Below are 27,518 nucleotides of genomic sequence, written 5' to 3'. Positions count from 1 at the left end.
GAACTTTTGGAAATTTTATTAGAAATAGTTGTTTTTTAAAACAATTTACAAACATAGCAGGGATCAATGCGCGCTGTACAACTGGTTAAGAGCTAAACTGTTTGACATGCTCTTCAAATCTATCCAACAACATTTACTGAGATCAATTTTCTTTTTCATCTGATTTGACATCTCACCTGAAATGTATAACCACTGGCATGACAACATACAAAGGACATATACATGTAAACGGAAAGAAAGGTTACCACAAAATTCAAAGCAAGCGGGAGGGTGCAAAATCACGCAAGCAGAACTGGTGTGAGAAAAGAAAATGAAGCGGCTTCATCAGTCAAGTCTGTACTCTCATGGACATTCATTAGCAATATCCTTTAAACAGAGCAGTCATGAACTCTATGCATGTCCCAAATGGCACACTATTCCTTATTTAGTGCACTACTTTTGACCAGGGCCCATAAGACTCTGGTTAAAATAGTGCTCAATAAAGGGAATAAGGGGCCATTTGGGACACACACAACCTGTTATTAGAAAGTCATTCACATACATTTTTTTTTACAAAGACAGTCAAAATACCCAAGCATTAGTTCATCAGTACTTTCCGTGGTTGTATTTTTTTGTTATTTTTTTTATACATGTGTACAGTATACTGGCACAGCACAGTAATGTTCCAAAACAGACAAAGTGGAGAACGATTGGTGAGCCATTCAGTAAACGGAAAATGTAGCCGTTTTGAAAGAGTAGCATAGCAGTAGTCATTTCAACATGGTCTTGGTGAGATAAGATTCCTCAGATGGCTATAAATATATAATTATTTAATTTAAATTCCTCTGAGGGGCATGTCATGTTTATTTTTTAAATTGAACTGTGCCATTTGAAAAGAGCACATCAAGTAAAAGGCATAAAAGGCATTCAATCATTGCACGCGTTAGCGAGCAACTGCGTAGCCGGGTGCTAAAATAGAACTTGGTTCTATTTGTGACGCTCAACGCGCTGCGCTGCAAGTCCTACCTCTCAAATCTCCTCATTGGATTTTAGGAGCATATACCTATGTGGGTGATTGAAAGATGAACTGAGGTCCACACTCCGGTCGGTTGTAGTAATGGTGTAATGTTGGTTTCCAACCTCCATATGAATTCTCAAGAAGAAAAAAAGAAGCCTGAAGGAAGGAGGAGAGATGAGGAGAAACAAATTTGGTAGAGGACCTTTCAGGTAAAGAGGACATTCAGCATTTCAGGTAAAATATCAACCCAATGTTTATATCCCAGGACAAATAAGCTAGCAACAGCAAGTTAGCTAGCTAAATTGCCATAAAATGTTTAATGCTTTTTGACCGCACAAGCGCGGTTTGGTCAGCATGTTAGATACATCCTTGACACTGGGTCTTACACATTAATTCAAGTAACACATTAAAAGGCCCAGTGCGGTCAAAAACGAGATTTGCCTGTGTTTTAAAATAATTTCAAAACTATGAGGTTGGAATAATGCTGTGAAATTGTCATTTTCTAAATGACAATAATGCCCTTTTAGTGGAAGAGCTGTTTGAAAAAACCATCTGAAATTTCAGCCTGGTTTTGTGGGATGGTGTTTTGGTCTTCCTGGTGGTAAATTAGTTAATGGACCTGTAAGAAACCTCTCTGCCAATAACAGCTCAGACCACTCCCAGACAGCCCAAGCTAAATTCTTGCTTGAGAAATAGCTCTTTGCTAAGAAGCAAATGTTGGTTTATTTTTGACCACTTTAATTGAAAACAATCACAGTAAGGTACTTTATTGTAGCCCAGGAATTAGTTGCTATGGAGATAAAAACGGTTGCATTGGACCTTTAAGTCATAAACATTTTTGAATGGACTCAAATGGCCAAAATTCAGCATTCCAAAACTTCCAATGATGTAGAAAGTGTATTTACTCGTCACACTTCATCCTGAAAGAAGAGGTTAATCTCATTTCACAAAGGAATGTTGACAACAGCCAAGATGAGAATAGAAATATAGTAATATAAGAACAACTCTAGCTAGCAATGAAAAGTAAAGATGGGTAGGTTTAGCCTGGTCCTAGATCTATTGGTGCTCTTGCCAACTTGATTGGTTTCATTGTCAAGCCAAACATGACAATAAGTAACAAGGAGTTGGCATGATAGCATAAACAGACTGGCACTTAGGCTAAGGTAGGTTGGCTTGCTGGTGAGTCTGCTTGCACAAACTTGCTGGCTGATAATGAGACTCTAATGCAGGTCTTTAGCTTTTGCTTCTCCACTGTGGTGAGTCAGTGGTGGTGAGCGTTGTGCCTTCAGGAAGCACATGTACTTCCTTTTTCCTCTGCAGGCTGGCTTCTCATTGGTTGCCTCACTGAAAATAGCAAAAGCAAAACGCGGCTGGGCGACACTTGTGTATTCACTTGCAAGCGCATGAGTGAGGACAGACAGGGGCCTTGGGCCAGAGCAAGACTTGACTTGTGCCCGGAGAGCACAAGCCTATGGCCGCCTGACAACCTCTGATGCAGTATCAAAGTGACTGGGCCTGAAAAAGCGGAGTAGACAGTGAAAGTAGTTTTTGTTCCAGTCTTTTAGAGCAGTCAGTCTGTAAACGGAACTATATGAGCCATTTTAGTAGGATCTCTCTCTCCTGGCACAAGGCTGAGTACAGCTACTGAGCTACTCGTTCTTGTGGCAGTAAATGTCCTTTAATGCTCGGAGTTCCTCGATGAGGGTCTTGTTTTGGTTTTCCAGCACGCCCACGCGGTTCTCCAGACACCGGACATACTCTTTCTTTTTCCTCCGGCACTCCCGTGCAGCCTCCCTAGAGAAGACAGGGGAAAAGAGATGGTCAGTGGGAAAAATTCCAGCACTCAACCCCAATCAAAAGTGAACAAATACACCTCAGACGATTCACATAACATCCACTCAACCTTTATTGCTAACCAATTATCAAAAGGGTGCTTTAAAAATCTACAGGAAAGGGAGGAAACCGAAAGATGAGTATGAATGATTTTGAAATCTATTCCTCTTTCTCAGTTGTTAGCCAAATTCAGAGAAATTCAAGTAAAATGTGTGTCTATGTCCCAAAAGGCACCCTACTCTCTTTTGTGTACTACTTTTGATCAGGGCCTCTGGTCAAATGTAAAGGGAATAGGGTGCCATTTGGGACGCCAACTGCGTCCGTCTCACCTGTTCTTCATGAGGCGGACCTCCCTCTTGCGTGTGACCTCCTCAGTGTGCACCGGGGGGCTGTGCATGGACAGGGAGCCTGGGGACGCAGCCATCACCAGGCCCTGGGGTAGGCCCGAAGTGGGCGAACGCAGCTGGTACGCTGGCATATCTCCAGTGGCAGCTAGAAAACACAGACAGAACGTTTTGATAGTAATTTACTTAAATCAAGTTCATCACTTGCACAGAGAGACAGACAGGACATCGGAATACAAATTCTCACTTGTAATGACCACCTGTACTTAGCTTGCTGGGTGAAAATCAAGTACTGTATTTTTTAACTCAATCCTTCAAATCACAAAGATTACTCATCTATCTATTTACAGGATAAGCAACTGTAAATTAGACGAACACAAAATACAAATAAAGTAGATGGGAATCCTTTTAACGGCAAAAAAAAACAACTGACCACTCTTTCTATTAAAATGACCAGACAATCCAGGATTCCAACAGACACAAATGAACTTAATTTAAAATGGTCATTTTTCTACAGACAGATTTAAGATCACAGCACAGCTGCCAAATTAGGGAGTAGTTCTGAGTAGTTCTGTCAAATCTGTATTGGGAGAGTGTGAGAATTCATCTCAAATGGCACCCTATTCCCTCTGGGCCCTGGTCAAAAGTAGTGCACTATAAAGCGAATATGGTGCCATTTGGGATGCATACAGAGCGTGATCCATGACGAGAGCCAGGAACCCTCACCTTTGACCCCTCTGTAAAAAGATTAACCAATGGCCTGTGACTTAACACCAACAACCAGGATTGAGAGACAATCACCTTGCCCAACACAGTAGGCCTAACTCAATTAAAAACCATTTCACTGATTGGTTGTCATAAGCTGCTTGTTCAGAGGTTTTTTATGTAACCAGTGTTCTTGTCTTTATCAGATTATCAACGTGCACATTGCCATTAAAGAATAGAGAGGATATTGGCTTTATAGGCGATGGTAGGGGGGATTAATTACTACAATTATGTGAATACAATTGTCATTATCTGGTTACTGGGTGGATAACTGCCATCAAAAGTGAAAGAAGAGACAGCCTCACTGATAGCAGCCTACATTATTTGGTGATGATTAATTTAAAAACTATTTCAAAGTACAAAGAAATCCAAGAGTTGCCAAGGGGTAGTCTAGTGGTAGTGCTGCCGCCCCTGAACCACATATGCCCTGGAATGAGTAGGTGTCTCTTGACTGGTACTGTACATTTCTGACACTTTTTTAAATACATACAAAATACATATATATTTTAAATCTGAGGATAACACATAAAAGCGTAAAATACACTTATTTCCAATGTGCTCCTTGGTTTAGAAATTGAGATTCTCATCCGATCGCTGGTATTTTGATAAATACCATTCTAATCTCTTCTAATAGTAACTGCAACGTAACTACAGGAGAGAAACAACTAAAGATGTTTGTCACAAACTATCATCATGCTTACAGTGCCTTCAGAAAGTATTCACAACCCTTGACTTTTTCCACATTTTGTGTTACAACCCGATTTAAAATTGATTAAATTTAGATTTTGTGTCACTGGCCTACACATAATACCCCATAATGTCAAAGTGTAATTATGTTTTCATATTTACAAATGCATCGCAGTGCTTGAGGTGTCACCACAGACCCGGGTTTGATCCCAGGCTGTGCCACAGCCTGCCGTGACTGGGAGACCCATGAGGCGGTGCACAATTGGCCCAGTGTTGTCTGGGTAAAGGGAATGTTTGGCCGGCCAAGATTTCCTTGTCCCATCGCGCTCTAGCGACTCCCTGTGGCGGGCTGGGCACCTGCAAGCTGACTTCGGTCCGTGTTTCCTCCGACACATTGGTGTGGCTGTCTTCCGAGTTAAGCGAGCAGTGTTTCAAGAAGCAGTGCGGCTTGGCAGGGTCGTGTTTCGGAGGACGCATGGCTTGGAGGACAACCTTTGCTCCTCCCAAGTCCGTAGGGGTTGCAGCGAAGGGACAAGACTAACTACCAATTGGGTATCACGAAATTGGGGAGAAAAAGGGCAAGATTTTTTTTTAAATAATTTTTTTAAACTAAAAGCTGAAATTATCTTAAGTCAATAAGTATTCAACCCCTTTGTTATGGCAAAACGAAATAAGTTCAGGCGTAAAAATGTTCTTAACAAGTCACATAAGTTGCATGGACTCACTCTGTGTGCAATAATAGTGTTTAACATGATATTTGAATGACTACCTCATCTCTGTACTCCACATACAGATAATTGTATGTCGAGCAGTGAATTTCAAACAGATTCAACCACAAAGACCAGGGAGGTTTTTCCAATGCCTCGCAAAGAACGGCATCTATTGGGAGATGGGTAAAAATAGCAAAAAGCAGACATCGAATATCCCTTTGAGCATGGTGAAGTTATTAATTACACTTTGGATGGTGTATCAATACACCCAGTCACTACAAAGAGACAGGTGTCCTTTCTAATTCAGTTGCAGGAGAGGAAGGAAACCACTCAGGGATTTCACCATGAGGCCTATGGTGACTTTAAAACAGTTACACAGTTTAATGGCTGATATGTGAAAACTGAGAATGGATTAACAACATTCTAGTTACTCCACAATACTAACCTAAATGACAAGAGTGAAGAATGAAAATGAAAATGTACAGAATACAAATATTCCAAAACAATAATCCTGTTTGCAAGGCACTAAAGTAAAACTGCAAAAAATGTGGCAAAGAAATGAACTTTGACCTGAATAAAGTGTTATGTTTGGGGCAAATCCAACACAACACACACAGAGTACCACTCTTCATATTTTCAAGCATGGAGGTGGCTGCATCATGTTATGGGTGCTGTCATAGATTAGGGATTTTTGGAGGATAAAGAGACACAGAAGAGCTAAGCACAGGAAAAATCCTAGAGGAAAACCTTGTTCAGTTTGCTTTCCAACAGACACTGGGAGACAAATTAACCTTTCAGCAGGACAATAACCTAAAACAATGGAGATGCTTACCAAGACTACATTGAATGTTCCTGATATGCCTAATTACAGTTTTAAATTTAAGATTATCATCTGCAAAAAAATCAACAAACAACTTGACAGAGCTTGAAGAATTGTTTAAAGAATAAGGTGATTGATTCTAACATGTACTAACTTAGGCGTGTGAATACTTATGTAAATGAGACATTTCAGTATTTCATTTTCAATACATTTGTAAAAATGTCTAAAAACACTTTGTCATTGGATATTGTGTGTAGATTGGTAAGATTATTTTTTTTTTAATCAATTTTGAATTCAGGCTGTATAACAACGTGGAATAAATCAAGGGGTATGAATACTTTCTGAAGGAACCTATATGGCAAGAACAAAACACTTATACAAAACAACTATGCTTTCACAAAAAACAAAATTGGTAACATTTATGACTTGATAATAGCCCAAATGCTACCACTGCACTAGTGTTTTAACACATAAGAGAGCAAGCATCAGCCTGCAGATGTGAGGGGCTACACCAGGCTGAGCTCTTCTCTCTCTGTCGTCATCTGAGTGGATTACTAAAACTGGCATCGCCTACGCTGTGCTCACTGCACTCAGAGGGCTCTGTTCTGTCTGTAGCCTAATCACAGCATGACTCCCTGCTGACGTCAATCTGGGTCTCACTCGACACATTTTAATTTCCCTGCCCAGATCTGCTTCCAGGAAACCGGATTGACGTCAACACACATCCACCACCCCTCACCCTCGCTGATCCAGAGAAGCATTCTGTTTGAGCATTTCAGGGGGCAGGCAGACCGGTACCGGCGGATTGAGCAAGCTAACCAAACACTTACCGCCTTGTTCAGTCAACAGTTATGTCTAGCTTTTCACTACAGGAATGTTGAATGGTAATTATACAGTCCTCTTGCAAGGTGTTCAAGTCTCAGAAAGAACTGTGGGCAATGTGCCTCTGGGGTAGCTAGCTATTAACCCTCAGTCAGTGCATGTCTCAGTTTGCTATTGGTTTCCTCTGTTCCCTTAAAAACACTCAGTATCTTGAGAAAATACTCTGGAGACTCCAAGCGAACCTTTGGTAGACTACATACACGTTTTTATCAATGCTTAAAAGTTCTGTAAAGACATTTAACCAACCCAACTTTAAAGTCATTCCTCCCAAAAACAAAACGTATCAAAATGATGTATTTAGCTGTCGAACTATAGACGATGCAGATAGATTGATATCTGAATTGTACAACAACGCAGCTATACATTTTCAATTACTGCCAGCATGCAACATTTCATTTTCTATGAAAGTCTGAGAAACACTTAGAAAGGAAAACTTAAAAACGACAGTTCCATACCTGATTCAGTCTCATCTCCAGTAACAGCCATATATTCTACTCTAACACAGGCTCCACAGAACCAGACACTTTCTCTGTCTTTATATCTGCCTGTGTGTGTCTCGCTCTGCCTGCTCTCTACATGGAGGGGTCACCCATCAACTTTGCACAAAATTACAATTAGGGACATTGACATCACAATGACATCACTGGCCCTGCTGAAGTCAATAAGACATTCTGCCTCTAGGCCCCTCCCCCTGCTCTTCTCCTGGATCAAATGCTAAAGTGGAGCAACACAATGCAGCGAGGCAAGGGGGAGGGAGGGAAAGACGCAGGGAGGGCTAGCTGGATATTTTTAGACCCTATGACGCAACTAGGCAACGGAGATCAAACAGGAGGTTAGTGTGCCCAAATAACAGCAGTCGTAGTACTAATGTGAGCACTGGGGATTGGCTTTTACTACTTGTTAGGATTATATGATTTAAGGTTTATCATCTGTTTCTCTGTAAAATAAGTCCAGCTGTAAAGAAGTACCATTGAAATACAGGGAAACTGACATTTAAGGGAAACCATTACAATGCTCTGATGAACTATCTAAAACCATTACTATACACTACAATTCAAAAGTTTGGGCTCACTTAGAAATGTCCTTGTTTTTGAAAGAAAAGCAAATTTTTCATCCATTAATATAATATCAAATTGATCAGAAATACAGTGCAGACATGGTTAAAGTTGTAAATGACTATTGTAGCTGGAAACGGCTGATTTTTTATGTTATATCTACATAGGCGTACAGAGGCCTATTTTCAGCAACCATCACTCCTGTGTTCCAATGGCACATTGTGTTAGCTAATCCAAGTTTATCATTTTAAAAAGGCTAATTGATCATTAGAAAACCCTTTTGCAATTATGTTAGCACAGCTGAAAACTGTTGTGCTAATTAAAGAAGCAATAAAACTGTCCTTTTTAGACTAACGGGGTATATAGAGCATCAGCATTTGTGGGTTCGATTACAGGCTCAAAATGGCCAGAAACAAATAACTTTCTTCCAAAACTTGTCAGTCTATTCTTGTTCTGAGAAATGAAGGCTTTTCCATGCGAGAAATTGCCAAGACACTGAAGATCTCGTACAACGCTGTGTACTACTCCCTTCACAGAACAGCGCAAAATGTATCTAACCAGAATAAAAAGAGGAATGGGAGGCCCTGGTGCACAACTGAGCAAGAGGACAAGTACATTAGAGTATCTAGTTTGAGAAACAGACGCCTGACAAGTCCTCAACTGGCAGCTTCATTAAATAGTACCCGCAGTGTCAAAAGTGAAGAGGCGACTCCGGGATGCTGGTCTTTTAAATGGACAGAAATTTTAGCTTTTCTTTCAAAAACAAGGACATTTCTAAGTGACCCCAAACTTTTGAACAGTAGTGTATACTCTATTGTTAAATCATGACACTGGTTGCATAGTACTGTAAGTAACATTACAGGGTCAACCAACCATGCTTGACATTTCTTTGAGAAAAACTAGTCATGCTCCAGCCACTTAGAGAGCCTTCTTCTGTTCTTCTGCTAAATGAATGCAAACCCATGACTTAATGAATCACACTATTTCAATGTAGTCTAATGAAATAACTAGGAAGCCTAAGGACAGAAAGACCAGATGGTTATAAAGTTCAGACTGCGTCCAAAATGTGAACCCTATTACCCATGGGTCCTGGTCAAAAGTATTGCATTATATAGGGCAGTGTTCCCAAACTGGGGGCCCGCAGGCCGAATTTGGCTTTCAGGTGATTTTATTTGGCCACCTAAGTTCTGAGCATTTAAAAAAAAAAATGATATTTTAATAAAAAAACATTTAGTTGCTAGACATAAAAGACTGAAAACACCAGCAAAGCAAATGGGCTAGTCGGTCCGAGTCACGAGTGGGCTAGTCGGTCCGAGTCACGGGTGGGCTAGTCGGTCCGAGTCACGGGTGGGCTAGTCGGTACGAGTCACGGGTGGGCTAGTCGGTCCGAGTCACGGGTGGGCTAGTCGGTCCGAGTCACGGGTGGGCTAGTCGGTCCGAGTCACGGGTGGGCTAGTCGGTCCGAGTCACGGGTGGGCTAGTCGGTCCGAGTCACGGGTGGGCTAGTCGGTCCGAGTCACGGGTGGGCTAGTCGGTCCTTGTCACGGATGGGCTATTGCAGCAGACGACCACACACCGGGTTCCACTCCTATTAGCTAAAAACAAGAAGAAGCGGCTCCAGTGGGCACGTGATCACCAACACTGGACAATAAAATAAAAACATCCTGATTTAGGGAACAGCATGCCATTTGGGACATAAAGAGTTTGGAGTTCATGTAGCCCTTTACACTCATACCCATCCGTGTTCAGGTTGAAAAAGGCAAATTTGGGCACTGATTAGTAACTAAATTGAAACGCAGTGGCTGTACAGTAACAAACTATGTATGACATCAGAGCTCAGGCTCTGTGCTTCACAGTGCTGTATGGGTTTTGACTGACAAGCCATACTGAACTTGAGCACCGCACACAACAAGAAGTTGCCCCCATCCCTCCTGCTAATGGGGCAACTTTTGCAGATTTTGGGTTGTCTGAGTGAGGGAAATCCTGTAAATGAAAAGGGCTCTATGTATTTTGGAGACATTGAGGATTATAAATAAATACCACTTTGATGTCATACAAGCAGGCCAAACACTGTGATTCCAAATGTGCATTTCCATATCATAAAACTCATGTCATGTTTTTATTTTACCTTTATTTAACTAGAAAAGTCAGTTAAGAACAAATTATTATTTTCAATGACGGCCTAGGAACAGTGGGTTAACTGCCTGTTCAGGGGCAGAACAACAGATTTGTACCTTGTCAGCTCGGGGATTTGAACTTGCAACCTTTCGGTTACTAGCAACACTCTAACCACTAGGCTACCCTAGTGGTTAGAGGGCTATCCTGTCGCCCACTAGGCTACCCTAGTGGTTAGAGGGCTATCCTTTCGCCCACTAGGCTACCCTGATCACTATGTTTGATGTACAGTTACAAGATGACATGGCGTCAAACCCTGGGTTGTTCTGAACAGAATGAGCCTGTTTGCCTGTTGTGAAGAGAATTCACTGCGGAACACCTGAAGGCACTCATGACTCCTTTCTATGCACACCAAAATAACGATTTGTTTCTCTGAATTGCCTTGTAAAAGCCTAACACTAAGATTTATTTGATCATTTAGATAGCCATGTTGGCAATAGAACAATTTTAAATAATTCCTACCTGACCCAGATTGTGTTTTTGGATTGAGTAAACAACGACAGTAATTGTGTGATAGTGGGGATGCAGGGTTGTGTTCTAAACAAAAACACTACAAGTGTGCTTGCTCTAGTCCCTCAACGGCACAACTAAAAGAGCTCCAAAAAGTACCTTAGTGTTGAAGACTTCTTTGAGTCATAAAAGTGCATTGAAATTACTTAGGAACTGTGTACTTTGGAGAGATGTGTGTCCACTTGGAGACACCAGTTAGTCCTCTCACTCAAACCCTTATGTTGCACCTACCCCACATGTTCCAGGAATATTCTTATCATGTTACTGAATGTATCCACAGTATTTTCAGATTTCGTTATCAACAAATATGGTGAAAAGTACAGTAAACGTAAAATGCACATAAAATCAACATTGTAATGTTTGGATTCAGTCTTGTGTCAGGTGAACTGTTGTGTCCTCAACTGTGGTCTCATCAATTTCCCATAATCTCCAAACTGTTCCCTTTCAATTGCGACCATGCGTATGTATATGCTTTTCATATTTCCTCTGTAAGAAACAGTTTAATTTAGACGTATCCACATAAGCCAATTCCCACAAGTGTAAAGAGTTCAGTTCAGTTCTTACCTTGTATCACCATCTGGCCACCTTGCACAGAGAATAACTGCTGTCCAGAGTCCCCTGCCTGGGCTGCGTACTGCAGGATCTGGGTACCAGAGTTGGACATGGCCAGCGACTGTACACCCTGGAGGCCCTCACTGCCTGGGCTGGCTATCTGGATGGCTCCCCCCTGGGTGATGGCAACTGAGGAGGGACACACATTTTTAGAAGGGTTACTCAGAGGTATATGTGGATGTTAGTGTGAATCTAAAGAAGGTACCAAAACATGAATAATCAATGTGCAGAAGTAAAAGGGTGTGGGAGTTTATTTTGTCAACGAGGGACAAAAGTCGCATGCAGTTCTGCATTTTTGACCACTGCGACAAATAGCTCATTACTGTTATCAGCCGTTTCTAAGCAGCACCTTTCGATCTATTAGATTAGATGTTTTCTTCAAATATAAAAAAGTACTGTACTTTATGGATGGTAAGGTTAGGTGACTGGCTTATTGATGCATGAATTTAGCCTCCACAATGAATCCTTAGTTTAAGATCTCTTACACAATAACACAAAGTGGATATAGAACTTAATGTCACAATAGTGAGTGCACGTCAACATTTACACCATAGTTGCGTACCAACTATGGCAACCTATTCCTTGTATAGTGCACCACTTTTGACCAGAGCCTAATGAAACTCACTGTATTGGCCACAGCTGGTCTGATAGATTGAAGTTGGAACTTGAACTGAAGAGACACTGGAGGGTGGAACCTCATCTTCAGGGTTCTCCTCCTCAATTCTTGGAATTGAGGAGGAATCTGTTGATAGTTCATTGAGGATTTTTCTGAAGGAAAGAGGAAAGCACGTAATAAACTACTCTGCTTGGATTACTTTGAAATGTCAATGGTTATACAGTGCCTTTGGAAAGTATTCAGACCCCTAGACTTTCTCCACATTTTGTTACATTACAGCCTTATTCTAAAATTGATTCCCTTAAAAAAAAATCCTCAGCAATATACACACAATACCCCATAATGAAAGTGAAAACACGCCTTTAGAAATGTTTGCAAAAGTATTCAAAATAAAAACAGAAATACCTTATTTACATAACTATTCAGACCCTTTGCTATTGAGCTCAGGTGCATCCTGTTTCCATTGATCATCCTTGAGATATTTCTACAACTTGGAGTCCACCTGTGGCTCCCGAATGGCGCAGCGGTCTAAGGCACTGCATCTAAGTGTATCACATCCGGCCGTGATTGGGAGTCCCATAGTGCGGTGCGCAATTGGCCCAGTGTCGTCCGGGTTTGGCCGGGGTAGGCCATCATTGTAAATAAGAATTTGTTCTTAACTGACTAGTAAAAAAAAAAATGCAATTGTTTGGACATGATTAAGAAAGGCACACATCTGTCTATATAAGGTCCCACAGTTGACAGTGCATGTCAGAGCAAAAACCAAGCTCAGAGACAGGATTGTGTTGAGGCTGGGGAAGGGTACCAAAACATTTCTGCAGCATTGAAGGTCCCCAAGAACACAGTGGCCTCCAACATTATTAAAATCAAAGAAGTTTGGAACCACCAAGACTGGCTGCCCGGCCAAACTGAGCAATTGGGGGAGAACGGCCTTGGTCAGGGATGTGTCCAAGAATCTGATGGTCACTCTGACAGCGCTCTAGAGTTCCTTTGTGGAGACGGGAGGACAACAATCTCTGCAGCACTCTACCAATCAGTCATTTTTGGTAGAGTGGCCAGACAGAAGCCACTCCTCAGTAAAAGCACATGACAGCCTGCTTGGAGTTTGCCAAACGGCACCTAAAGTCTCTCAGACCATGAGAAACAAGATTCTCTGGTCTGATGAAACCAAAATTCAACACTTTGGCATGAATGCCGAGTGTCACGTCTGGAGGAAACCTAGCACCATCCACACGGTGAAGAATGGTGGTGGCAGCATCACACTGTGGGGATTTCTTTCATCGGCATGGACTGGGTGACTAGTCAGGATCGAGGCAAAGATGAACGGAGCAAAGTACAGCGAGATCCTCCTCCAGAGCGCTCAGGACTTCAAAATGGGGCAAAGGTTCACCTTCCAACTGGACAACAACCATAAGCACACAGCCAAGACAACGCAGCCAAGACAACGCAGGAGTGGCTTCCTTGAGTGGCCCAGCCAGAGCCTAGACTTGAACCCAATCAAACATCTCTGGAGAGACCTGAAAATAGCTGTGCAGCGATGCTCCTCATCCAACCTGACAGAGCTTGAGAGGATCTGCAGAGGGGAATGGGAGAAACCCCAAATACAGGTGTACCAAGCATGTAGCATCATACCCAAGAAGACTCTAGGCTGTAATCGCTGCCAAAGGTGCTTCATCAAAGTACTGAATAAAGGTTCTGAATACTTATTTAAATGTAATATTATATTTTTTCAAATTTGTTAAAATATGTTTTTACTTTGTCATTATGGGGTATTGTGAGTAGATTGAGGATATTTTGTGTTTTTAATCAATTTTATAATAAGGCTGTAACATATCAAAATGTGGAAAAGGTCAAGCGGTCTGAATACTTTCCGATTGAACTGTATATCAAAATGTTGTCATTTAGCAGACGCTCTTATCCAGAGCGACCTCCAGGAGCAATTAGGGTTAAGTGCCTTGTTGAAGAGCACAGACATATTTTTTACCTAGTCGGATCGGGTATTCAAACCAGTGACCTTTTGGCCCAACACTCCTAACCGCTACACTACGTGCTGCCCCAAATATATAAACTTACACCCTGATCCATTTATAGTGCACTACTTTTAACCAGGGCCCATAGATGTCTGGTCAAAAGTAATACACTATATAGGGAATAAGGTGTCCTTTGGGACACATACAATTTTTATATTTGCAATGTTTTCATGTCTGCCTACCGATAAGATGGGCGTCTTGAGAGAATCTCTCTTCTTTTCTGTGTGTCTGTGACTGCCGACTCCCCACCTTCAAGCCCAGCTATAGAGGTGATCTGGAGAACAAAAAAGTAATGCATAGACACTGTGTAGGGCCACCTCCCTCCATTTTAAAATACCTTACTGAATACTGAAACATAAGTCTTTCCAAAACAGTATAAATCTCAGGTTGTGTCCCAAATAACACCCTATTGCCCTATTCACATGGCTCTAGTCAAAGGTAGTGCACTATAGGGAATAGAGTGCCATTTGTGACTCATTCTTTGTTGGGGAGTGTGATTTAGAGAAAAAAAGGAAAATGAGCGTGACGTGCTGATTTGTCGAATGCAAGCAGACAGCGTGTACAATACAACATCCGGTGCATGAAGGTCAAACTGATTAGCTTAAATCACAGATTCCATTTCTCAGACAAGGCCAAATAAGAGAGATTGCTGCATTAGAGCCAGAACACCCACACCTGTAGATGTGAAGATACCCTTTGTTACATCCTTGGCATCACTGATACACAACATCAGAAACTACTAGCCTGGCCCCAGATATGTCTGTGCTCTTCCTAACTCCATTGCTGTCATTATCAACGACATGACAAAGAGTGACAAGAATTTGGCATGATGGGACAGACTGGCACTCAGGTTAACAAACTACAGCTACAAGTCCCTAAAACCATTCTGGAATTGTTCTATGGGGAAAAAAACTAACTACTGAATTACTGTATGAGCCAAGACGAGTGACCCTTGAGGCTGCATCCCCAATGACAAAAGTAGTGAACTATAGGGAAGGAGATGCAAGTTGGGACCCAACCTGAGGGTATAAGGAAGGGATGGAGCTCTAGTAGCTACCTGTACAGTCTGCATCTGTGGTGACTGGATGACAGAGGCCTGAGGAGCCTGGATGACAGCCTGGACCTGAACTGTCTGCTCAACAGGTAACTGCACCACTGTCATGCCAGCGGAGTCTCCTGTTCCGGAAACCTGGAGAAAAACAAGAGACGTTCAATTGTTTTACTACCTATTAACAATATTTTGAGAAAAGGATGCTCCAGCATCAGTGTTTCTAAATTAGCTTGTTTGTGCCATCATGCCAACTCCTTGTCATTTATTGTTGTGTTTGGCTTGACAATGAGAAATGGAGTTAGCAAGAGCACCAACATAACTGGGACCAGGCTTTAGACCCTGATGCATCTCTGAATATAAGAGCGATGAGTGATAATGGCCACAACACACACTACACACTACACAAAAGGTGCTACCTGAGTAAGTACAGCAGTTGGTGAGTTGGATTCGCTCTGACTTGGTTCTTCATCAGACAGAGAGTAATCAACACTTCCATCCTGCTGTGATGACGCAACCGCTGTGTCCATGGTCATCGGACTGGATATGTCAGGAAATTGAGCACAATTGAAGGGGAAGTTCACAATTTTTTCATGTATCCTTATTTTCACTCTTCCTGTAGCTTGTAGTTGATTAATTTATATATTTTTATGTTTTGTATCATTACAAAGGAAATTGGTTGTCACATTTTTCTGAGTGATCACTTGCAATTGACTATAAAGCAATAAAGCATATAAGAAAACACTCCACACCAACTCATATTACATCAAAATCTCATTCTAAATTGTGTCTGCACTCAATAAAAAATTCCACTGTGCCATGAATCCATATTTCAATGAAAAAAATCTATTAAACTACAACAAATGTGTAGGGTATTACTGAGCAATTAACCAAAATGTTGGTTATTTTTCTGTTTTTAAACAACTAATTGAGCAACGTAGGTTCAATTACTTTAATTCCGTTTTTTTTTTAATTCTGTGCTCTCGGTGCAGTTTCTTTAGAGATAATCAGATCAAGCCTGAACTGTGCGATGTAGTACAGAGTTGCAGTTTCCAACAGACCAATATTCTAAATAGTTGAGCGCAGAAAACGTGGTAATTAACTACAATGACCATAATCCATTGTTCGCCCACCTACTTGTCCAGTCTGTGGAGCAGACAGGGAGAGAGAATGTGCGATCAAGAGGGATAGAAATAAGTTGCTTCGTGAGGTATCTTTACCTTAAAAATACATGATCTAAGTGATTGATAGTTGGTATTCAGCAGTCATAAAAGTATGCCTCATTTACTTTGAAGAACTACTAAAACGGTGATTTTGTCAAACATCATAGGCAGCAGCTCTATAGAGATGATGACTTGGAATGAAATAAAACAAATGTGATATACACAACTGAAACATTTTATTAAAGTAAAGTGATTAAAATGGTTAATAAGTGATCAGCAGTAATGGACAGTCACTACAAAGGTCGTTGGATCGAATCACCGAGCTGACAAGGTAAAAATCTGTCGTTCTGCCTCTTAGCAACTCAGTTACCCCCTGTTCCCCGGGCGCCAAAGAAGTGGATGTTGATGAAGGCAGCCCCCCGCGCCTCTCTGATTCAGAGGGATCGGGTTAAATACGGAAGACACATTTCAGTTGAACAACTGACTAGGTATCCCCCTTTCCCATCATGGGACTTTTATTAATTTGTTTTATTCAGCATTCAATCCACATAAAAAAAATCTAAAAATCAAAACCGAAAACCATGATGATTTTTTTGTAATCGAATCAACCCAAAAAAGCACTAATCACTTTTCACTTGCGCAGTGACATTAAGAATGGAATTCTGTAATGAGTTGGTTTGGAACATTGCCAAAACATGTAGCACCCACCTGGGTGATGCCATGGCTGCTGAAAATTGCACAAAAAGCCACCCTAATAGATGATTATATAAGAACAAATGATGCTCCCTTTGGGAAATGCAAGTCTAAGACTATTTCAATATTATATCATTAGATTAAAGCAATTCATGTTGTCATTTGTACAGAACAACTGCCTGATTACTCAAAAACTGTGTTGGTTGATTGGCTTGCCATCAAAATCAAATCAAATTTTATTGGTCACATACACATGGTTAGCAGATGTTAATGCGAGTGTAGCAAAATGCTTGTGCTTCTAGTTCCGACCATGCAGTAATATCTAACAAGTAATCTAACAATTTCACAACAACTACCTTATACACACAAGTGTAAAGGAATGCATAAGAATATGTAACAGAACTGTTAGCACATTTGTTTTATTTAACTAGGCAAATCAGTTAAGAACAAATGTTTATTTACAATGACGGCCTACCCCGGTCAAAACCTAACCCAGACGATGCTGGGTCAATTGCGCACCGCCCTATGGGACTCCCAATCACAGCCAGTTGTGATACAGCCTGGAATCGAACAAGGGTCTGTAGTGACGCCTCTTGCACTGAGATGCAGTACATTAGATCGCTACACCACTTGGGAGGCCATTAGTTAAAGTATTGTGTTAGGGTCCTCCTGTGCTGTAAACATATTGATTAAACTGGGATACACACTTTAAAGAAACACAAGGAATGCCTAGTGTCTTTGCATGTTGGAGAACAAATACCATCAATTCGAGGGCTTTTGATTAAGTTACAAGTGGCCTACTGTCACTACAGAACAAACCCCTTCAGTGACAATGCATTACATGAAACACATAAACGTTTGATTTAATTCAAATTAATATATTAAATTAAACATTGTGTTAAACGTGATTGTTGCGTTTGCTTGGTTCATGTTTTCCATTTTTTATGGTGCTGTCAGGTCAACTGGGACCTCCGGGGGGGAAAACGAGTTCTAAAACATGAAGTCGGTGATCTTCAGGTCGGAGCGCTATAAAGAAACCAGGGTTTCTGAGTTGGAATTCCGAGTTGGATAACCGTTCCAAAAGATTTTCCCCAGTCAGAGCTGTGCCCCCTGGAAAAACTCCCATGTAGCAAAGACAGCCGCATGCCTGTCTGAATACAAAAGGGGAGGAAGGTCCAGAGTTTCGAAGCTGTCACTCTGAAATTGTTCATTTGTAGCGAGCTAGCTTATAACATCTGTAGCCACATTCAGCACCTAAACCAGATATACTTTGGGTACATTTAATAACAGGGTTTTTTTTTTCGTAAGCTGGCTGACTAACGTTACCTTTCCAAAAAATTGAACGCGAATGGAGTAGCGTAATTTATGCAGCTGAAGACAAACGCTCAAGATAAACTGCGATGTAACACCGAAAAGCATGAAAGGTGGATAGCAAACGTTATTTCTCACGTAACTAACGTTAGCTAGTAGCATACAGCTTCTAGTTTTTTTTAAAGTAATACGGACGCTGGCTGGCAAGCCAATTCACTCTGTCTATGCCAGTTTAACGTTAGTTAGCAAGCAAGCAAACTGTTCCATTCGTGTCAATGCATAAAGTAGTTCAGCTGGCTAACACACAGGAAGGAGATTGTCCACGTAACCAGAGCTAGCAACTAGCTTTAGCTAACATTGTCATTAGCCTGTAGATTCAACTGACAAATTGGAAGTTTGTCCATGCGTCATTGTAAACGGTGATCTTTCTGTTTTGTTGGCTCTACTTTTTTTCTTCAGAACGAGTCCCACGACTAGTCTACCGTGTAATAACTTACCAAAGTTTTACGTAGTCAGACTCGTCACTAATTATGGTAGGAGTGGATGGCTCGACCCTCTGCCCACGTATTCCCCACGTCAGTCTTGATGATGCAGTGCTAAAATGTCGACCAAGCGCTCGTCCTCTCCAACTGAACACCACAGGGGAAAAAACTACACATGGGAGGAGCTTTACACATTACTGTAGATTGAGGACAACAAATATAATTTCTCTACAATTGTATGACTCTAGACAGCAATGTACTGCACGACTCGTAAAAACATGTTATAATTAACTTATATTTAACCTTTTTTATACCGTATATCAAAATCAATAGGTTACTGACAAAGTGAAAAATACGTTTAAAGAGTAGACCAAGCATTCTGTAATTATCTCATCCATCCCATATGCACAGTAACGTTACACACTAAATAGTTTGACATGTATATTTTGTTCATATTTTGGAGGCCTAACCTGTTACGTACAGTATTTAAATATTACCCAAATGTGCCATCTAGTGGTTGTAAAGGAGAAGAAAACACTGCATTGGAAATGTAAGTTACTATTTATATAGCGAATTGGTAATGGCGTCTTTTTACAGGCACTAACTCCGCCATTCGTTGGACAAAGCCTATGGGTGAAATTAATGGCGTTTTTGTAGGGTATTTGGATAAACGCTGAAAATAAGGTTTGTGAACACAGGCTTATGTTTCGTATTATGAGATAATCTTCATCGGCTAACGTCACTTTTTGTGAATTTTGAAGAATTTTGAAGAATGTGTAACCTTTAATTAACTAGGCAAGCCAGTTAAGAACACATTCGTATTTACAATGGACGGCCAAGCCCGGACGACACTGGGCCAATTGTGGGACTCCCAATCACGGCAGATTGTGAAACAGCCTGGACACGAACTAGGGTGTCTGTTGTGACGCCACAATAGACAATGGACCTGACCGGACAGCTCAGAACTTCTGCTCTTTTCTGTCCATAAAAAAACAAATGGATTGGTGGAAGAGGCATGCAAGGAAGGAGGGAGTGGTGGAGTAAGGCATCCCCCAAGGCTATGTGCCCTAAGGTTTTCATCAGAACTGGCGTAGATTAGTCTCACCTTTTTCCTTTCCCGACATAAGTTTGTTGTGTAAAAATAAATATATATACATATAGTTCACAACTGTGCGGGGGGAGAGGGGTGGGGACGCTAAGGATGCAGTGCCTTATATACCGCTGCGCTACTCGGGAGTCCAAAAACCACATACAGGATTCATAAGGATCATGTTAACTGACTGCTATTATCTTCTAGAACAAAATGTATTTCCGGGATTTTAGGACTACACGCTGGCGAGCTCTATGGCAATATTTTACAGAAAACTAAATAGAACGTTTGGATACATCTGAATTTGACCTCCAAAGTAGGCCCACAGTTCATTGACTAACAGCTATTATTTACCTGACTGGCTCTGGATTGAACTGTTGCTCTTATTCACTCAGGGCTACTAATGTATTGATAGTCGGCAGGGTAGCCTAGTGGTTAGAGCGTTGGACTAGTAACCGAAAGGTTGCAAGTTCGAATCCCCGAGCTGACAAGGTACAAATCTGTCGTTCTGCCCCTGAACAGGCAGTTAACCCACTAGGCCGTCATTCCTAGGCCGTCATTGAAAATAAGAATTTGTTCTTAACTGACTTGCCTAGTAAAATAGCTTTTAAAAGTTTGCACCACCAAACAGAATAGGAGCACCAGAAAAAGTGATTAGCCTTTAATGAATGTTACCTTAGTTTGAAAACACCGCTCCAGCCTCTTTCCTTTCTTCCAGTGCCAACTTAAACCATATGGGTAAGGTACCAGTTTCAGTGGTGTAGCCAGAAATGTGTTGGTGGGTGGGCTTGCAGACATTTGGGTGGATGGACACTAAACAAAAATATAAACGCAACAATTTCAAAGATTTTACTGGGTTACAGTTCATATAATGAAATTAGGCTCTAAATCTATGGATTTCATATGACTGAGAATACAGATACCTTTTTTAAAAAGTAGCGGCGTCAATCAGAAAAACAGTCAGTATCTGGTGTGAACACCATTTTCCACATGCAGCGCAACACATTTCCTTCACAGAGAGTTGATCAGGCTTTTAATTGTGGCCTGTGGAATGTTGTCCCACTCTTCAATGGCTGTGCGAAGTTGCTGGATATTGGCGGGAACTGGAACACGCTGTTGTACACGTCTTTCCAGAGCATCCCGAACATGCTCAATGAGCGGTACATGCAGCGCTTGACTTGGACTGAAATAGATGGCTGTACTCATTTAGGGTGCTATTAATGTTTATACTAAGGTGTAGGAGCTCCACAATACTTTTGAGCTAATATTCTACAAGAGGAACAAGAGCTCAAGCAGTAGAACATTTAAGGTGCCGCGTCTCAGATCCAGTGAGCTACTCCCCAAGACAATGTTACCCTTCCAATGAGCTTATCATATAAACTACAATGTGAAAAGTACGGTTTACTTCACTTTTAATCATGTCAGCACAAGTAACAGCCGTTTACAGTCTTTGTTTAGTTTTTCATTCTTACTTTTCCCAATTCACTTAAACTATATTTCTTTATTTCCCATGGGCTTCACCAGAGTACCCCCTAGTGGCTGGAATACAACTGTATTAAGCCCCTTACAACAAGCACTGGTGACATGTCTTGTTGTATGCAAGCCATTGAAGAACTCAGACATTTTCAGCTTCCAAGAATTGTGTACAGATCCTTGCAACATTGGGCCGTACATTATCATGCCAAAACATGAGGTGATGGCGGCAGATTAATGGTATGACTATTTTTTTTATTTCACCTTTATATAACCAGATAGGCTAATTGAGAAACAAGTTCTCATTTGCAACTGCAACCTGGCCAAGATAAAGCAAAGCAGTTTGACACATACAACACAGTTACACATGGAATAAACAAACATACAGCATGTGCAAATGAGGTAGAATAAGGGAGGTAAGGCAATAAATAGGCCATGGTGGCAAAGTAATTACAATATAGCAATTAAACACTGGAATGGTAGAGTGTGCAGAAGATGAATGTGCAAATTGAGATACTGGGGTGCAAAGGAGCAAGATAAATAAATACAGTATGGGGATGAAGTAGATTGGATGGGCTATGTGCAGTGATCTGTGAGCTGCTCTGACGGCTGGTGCTTAAAGCTTGTGAGGGAGGTAAGAGGCGGCCAAATAAATAATTGGTTTTGGGGGTGACTAGAGAGATATACCTGCTGGAGCATGTGCTGTGGGTGGGTGCTGCTATGGTGACCAGTGAGCTGAGATAAAGCGGGGCTTTACCTAGCAGAGACTTGTAGATGACCTGGAGCCAGTGGGTTTGGCGACGAATATGAAGTGAGGGCCAGCCAACGAGAGCGTACAGGTCGCAGTAGTGGGTAGTATATGGGGCTTCGGTGACAAAATGGATGGCACTGTGATAGACTGCATCCAATTTGTTGAGTAGAGTGTTGGAGGCGATTTTGTAAATGACACCGCCGAAGTCGAGGATCGGTAGGATGGTCAGTTTTACGAGGGTATGTTTGGCAGCGTGAGTGAAGGATGCTTTGTTGCGAAATAGGAAGCCGATTCTAGATTTCATTTTGGATTGGAGATGTTTAATATGAGTCTGGAAGGAGAGTTTACAGTCTAATCAGACACCTAGGTTTTTGTAGTTGTCCACATATTCTAAGTCAGAACCGTCCAGAGGAGAGGTCGACCGATTATGATTTTTCAACGCTGATACCGATTATTGGATGGCCAAAAAGCCGATAGCGATTAATCGGCCGATTTAAAAAGAAATTTTAAAAAATTGTATTGTATTTGTAATAATGCCAATTACAACAATACTGAATTAACACTTATTTTAACTTAATATAATACATCAATAAAATCTATTTAGCCTCAAGTAGATAATGAAACATGTTCAATTTGGTTTAAATGCAAAAACAAAGTGTTGGAGAAGAACGTAAAAGTGCAATATGTGCTATGTAAGAAAGCTAACGTTTCAGTTCCTTGCTCAGAACATGAGAACATATAAAAGCTGGTGGTTCCTTTTAACATGAGTCTTCAATATTCCCAGGTAAGAAGTTTTAGGTTGTAGTTATTATAGGACTATTTCCCTCTATACCATTTGTATTTCATTAATCTTTGACTATTGAATGTTCTTATATGCACTTTAGTATTGCCAGTGTAACAGTATAGCTTCCGTCCCTCTCCTCGCTCCTCCCTGGGCTCGAACCAGCAACACAACGACAACAGCCACCACAGCGGAGCAGCGTTACCCACGCAGAGCAAGGGAAACAACCACCCCAAAGCTCAGAGCGAGTGAAGTTTGAAACGCTATTAGTGCTGCTAACTAGCCAGCCATTTCACTTCGGTTACACCAGCCTCATCTCGGGAGTTGATAGGTTTGAAGTCATAAACAGAGCAATGCTTGACGCACAAGGAAGAGCTGCTGGCAAAACGCACGAAAGTGCTGTTTGAATGAATGTTTACTCGCCTGCTTCTGCCTACCACCGCTCAGTCAGATACTTAGATACTTGTATGCTTGTATGCTCAGTCAGATTATATGCAACACAGGACACGCTAGATAATATCTATTAATATCATCAACCATGTGTAGTTAACTAGTGATTATGATTGATTGTTTTTTACAAGATAAGTTTAATGCTAGCTAGCAACTTACCTTGGCTTACTGTATTTGCGTAACACTCCTTGTGGAGTGCAACGAGAGAGAGAGAGAGAGGCAGGTCGTTATTGCGTTGGACTAGTTAACTGTAAGGTTGCAAGTTTGGATCACCCGAGCTGGCAAGGTGAAAATCTGTCTTTCTGCCCCTGAACGAGGCAGTTAACCCACCGTTCCTAGGCCGTCATTGAAAATAAGAATGTGTTGTAAACTGACTTGCCTAGTTAAATAAAGATTAAATAAAGGTGTAAAAAAATATATATTTTTTTTAAAATCGGCCCTAATTAATCGACCATTCCGATTAATTGGTCGACCTCTAGTCCAGAGTAGTGATGCTGGACGGGCGGGCAGGTGCGGTCAGCGATCGGTTGAAGAGCATGCATTTAGTTTTACTTGCATTTAAGAGCAGTTGGATGCCACGGAAGGAGAGTTGTATAGCGTTGGAGATCGCCTGGAGGTTAGTTAACACAGTGTCCAAAGAAGGGCCAGAGGTATACAGAATGGTGTCGTCTGAATAGAGGTGGATCAAAGACTCACCAGCAGCAAGAGCAACATCATTGATGTATACAGAGAAAAGAGTCAGCCCTAGAATTGAATCCTGTGGCACCCCTATAGAGACTGCCAGAGATCCGGAATGCAGGATCTCCGATTTGACACACTGAACTCTATCTGAGAAGTAGTTAGTGAACCAGGCAAGGCAATCATTTGAGAAACCAAGGCTGTTGAGTCTGCTAATAAGAATGTTGTGATTGACAGAGCCGAAAGCCTTAGCCAGGTCGATGATACGGCTGCACAGTAATGTCTCTTATCGATGGCGGTTATGATATCGTTTAGGACATTGAGTGTGGCAGGGGTACACCCAATGGTCGGTAATCTGTTTGTTAACTTGGCTATCGAAGACCTTAGAAAGGCAGTGTAGAATAGATATAGGTCTGTAGCAGTTTGGGACTAGAGTGTCTCCCCTTTGAAGAGGGGGATGACCTCGGCAACCTTCCAATCTATGGGAATCTCAGACGATACGAATGAGAGGTTGAACAGGCTAGTAATCGGGGTTGCAACAATTTCGGAAGATCATTTTAGAAATTGAGGGTCCAGATTGTCTAGCCCAGATGATTTGTAGGGGTCCAGATTTTGCATCTCTTTCAGAACATCAGCTATCTGGATTTGGGTGAAGGAGAAGTGGGGGAGGCTTGGGCGAGTTGCTGTGGGGGGTGGAGGGCTGTTGATCAGGGTAGGGATAGCCAGATGGAAAGCATGGCTAGCCGTAGAAAAATGCTTCTTGAAATTCTCAATCATAATGGATTCATTGGTGGTGACAGTGTTTCCTAGCCTCAGTGCAGTGGGCAGCTGGGAGGAGGTGCTCTTATTCTCCATGGACTTTACAGTGTCCCAGAACCTTTTTGAGTTTGTGCTACAGGATGCAAATTTCTGCTTGAAAAAGCTAGCCTTAGCTTTCCTAACTTAACTGCCTGTGTATAATTGTTCCTAACTTCCCTGAAAAGTTGCATATCACGGGGGCTGTTCGATGCTAATGCAGAACACCACAGGATGTTTTTGTGCTGGTCAAGGGCAGTCAGGTCTGGAGAGAACCAAGGGCTATATCTGTTCCTGGTTCAATTTTTTTGGAATGGGGCATGCTTATTTAAGATGGTGAGGAAGGCACTTTTAAAGAATAACCAGGCATCCTCTACTGACGGGATGAGGTCAATATCCTTCCAGGATACCCGGGCCAGGTCGATTAGAAAGGCCTGCTTGCTGAAGTGTTTTAGGGAGTGTTTGACAGTGATGAGGGGTGGTCGTTTGACCGCAGACCCATTACGGATGCAGGCAATGATCACTGAGATCTTGGTTGAAAACAACAGAGGTGTATTTGGAGGGCAAGTTGGTTAGGATGATATCTATGAGGGTGCCCGTGTTTACAGATTTGAGGTTGTACCTGGTGGGTTCATTGATAATTTGTGTGAGATTGAGGGCATCAAGCTTAGATTGTAGGATTGCCGGGGTGTTAAGCATGTCACAGTTTAGGTCACCTAGCAGAATGAGCTCCAAAGATAGATAGGGGCAATCAATTCACATATGGTGTCCAGGGCACAGCTGGGGGCAGAGGGTGGTCTATAGCAAGCGGCAACGGTGAGAGACTGGTTTCTGGAAAGGTGGATTTTTAAAAGTGGAAGCTTGAATTGTTTGGGTACAGACCTGGCTAGTAAGACAGAACTCTGCAGGCTATCTCTGCAGTAGATTGAAACATTGGCCCCTTTAGCAGTTCTATCTTGTCAATAATGTTATATTTAGGGATGGAAATTTCAGGGGTTTTGGTGGTCTTCCTAAACCAGGATTCACACACGGCTAGGACATCCGATTCACACACAGCTAGGACATCCGTTGGCAAGTGTGCTAAAGTAGTGAACAGGAGGCTTCTAATGTTAACATGTATGAAAGCAAGGCTTTTACGTTTACAGAAATCAACAAATGAGAGCACCTGGGGAGTAGGGGTGGAGCTAGGCACTGCAGGACCTGGATTAACCTCTACATCACTAGAGGAACAGAGGAGGAGTAGGATAAGTGTACGGCTAAAGGCTATCAGGACTGGTTGTCTAGTGCGTTCAGAGCAGAGAGTAAAAGGAGCAGGTTTCTGGGCGTAATAGAATAGATTCAAGGCATAATGTACAGACCGAGGTATGGTAGGATGTGAAAACATTGGAGGTAAACCTAGGCATTGAGTAACGATGAGAGATATATAGTCTCTAGAGAGGTTTAAACCAGGTGATGTCACTGCATATGTGGGAGGTGGAACTAAATGGTAGGTTAAGGCATATTGAGCAGGGCTAGAGGCTCTACAGTGAAATAAGACAATCATCACTAGCCAGGACAGTAATGGACAAGGCATATTGATATTAGGGAGAGGCATGCGTAGCCGGGTGATCAATAGGGGTCCAGTGAGTGGTTGGGCTGGCTGGAGACAGTGATTCAGACAGCTAGCAGGCCAGGGCTATCAAGCTATCAGAAGGGCCTTAGAGGGACGTCTCGACGGAGGAACGTCTGTTTTAGCCTCCGTGTGCGGTGACGTTGATAGACCCTTCGTGATGGATTAGTAGGGTTCCGAGTAGCAGAGGGGTCCAAGTCCAATTGGAAAAATGGGTATAGTGGCCCAAGAAATTGGCCTATCTATACAGCTAACAGTCCAATATGCTCTAGACCAGGGGTGTCAAAGTCAAATGGACGGAAGGCCAAATAAAAAAATCAGCTACAAGACGAGGGCCGGACTGTTCGAATGTTCATTGAAAATTTTTTAAATGACGCATATAGTCTAGTGAACCTAATTGAACCTACTGAAAACCTAACAAATATATTACAATATGATCAGATAAATAAAGCAATATTTTCTTATGGCTCTGTCAGTAATCTTTAATTTTCAACAGACACAAAAGACAAATTTCCTTTATATAAATATCCCCATAACATGAACATTAAATGAAAGAAACCGGTATTCAAGGCACCATCAGTAGACTATATTTTCTATTTTAGCAAAAGTGGGCTAAATTTACTTCAAAGAAAAAACAATAATAGCAATTTTCTATCATCCACTCAACTGAAATATTTTTAAAATATAATTGGATTGAAATACAAAAAAATAAAGTGCAAAAATCTATTAATCAAAAACAACACTTTGTTTAAGGAGAAGTAACATGCAGTGAAAACAAATATTAAATTTTAACTTTTAAACTTGAACTGAGTAAAAACTCTAAATATGTGATTGCACAGTAATGTTCACTTGTTTGAGGTTGAGGGTGATACTTGGTGGTGTCCCATCTTTTCCACAAGTTCATCAATGTTCGGGGTAAGGCTCTGAGCTGAAGAAATCCTCAGAATTGAGTGGAGGTGTTCAGCAGTAAGTCGACTTCTGTGTGATGTTTTGTTCAGGTTCATCAAAGAAAACAGTTGTTCACACAGGTATGTGCTGCCAAACATAGACAACGTTTGAGCAGCCTGGATGCGCAGCTGGGGCATTGTGCCGGGGAGGAAACGGGCGAACTCCGCAGCACCCACTGCCGCATATTTTGCCCTCAGTGCATCATTGCAT

At 41.6% G+C, this 27,518-nt stretch overlaps 1 protein-coding gene across 2 annotated transcripts; it reads right to left on the bottom strand.

Annotated features, from left to right (window-relative positions):
• Positions 1 to 841: 841 nt before the first annotated feature.
• On the bottom strand, positions 842 to 18,874 carry LOC139387017 (cAMP-responsive element modulator-like). 2 transcript variants are annotated; one of them, XM_071132967.1, is made up of 8 exons: positions 18,749 to 18,874; positions 15,504 to 15,624; positions 15,094 to 15,225; positions 14,219 to 14,310; positions 12,016 to 12,158; positions 11,343 to 11,519; positions 3,160 to 3,322; positions 842 to 2,791 (listed from the first exon to the last, which is right to left on the bottom strand). In XM_071132967.1, the coding sequence occupies exons 2-8, from the start codon at positions 15,618 to 15,620 to the stop codon at positions 2,647 to 2,649; spliced, it is 969 nt and encodes a 322-aa protein (XP_070989068.1). In that variant the 5' UTR covers positions 15,621 to 15,624; positions 18,749 to 18,874; the 3' UTR covers positions 842 to 2,646. The 2 variants fall into 2 exon arrangements, with proteins under 2 accessions (XP_070989068.1, XP_070989069.1); XM_071132968.1 differs by lacking the exons at positions 11,343 to 11,519; positions 12,016 to 12,158; positions 14,219 to 14,310; ... (1 more) ...; positions 15,504 to 15,624; positions 18,749 to 18,874 and adding an exon at positions 7,494 to 7,603.
• Between the last annotated feature and the right edge of the window lie 8,644 nt (positions 18,875 to 27,518).

Source organism: Oncorhynchus clarkii, chromosome 28, assembly GCF_045791955.1.
Source record: "Oncorhynchus clarkii lewisi isolate Uvic-CL-2024 chromosome 28, UVic_Ocla_1.0, whole genome shotgun sequence".
NCBI lineage: Eukaryota > Metazoa > Chordata > Actinopteri > Salmoniformes > Salmonidae > Oncorhynchus > Oncorhynchus clarkii.
Note: the sequence above shows the minus strand (reverse complement) of the source record. Positions and strands in the feature narration are given on the sequence as shown.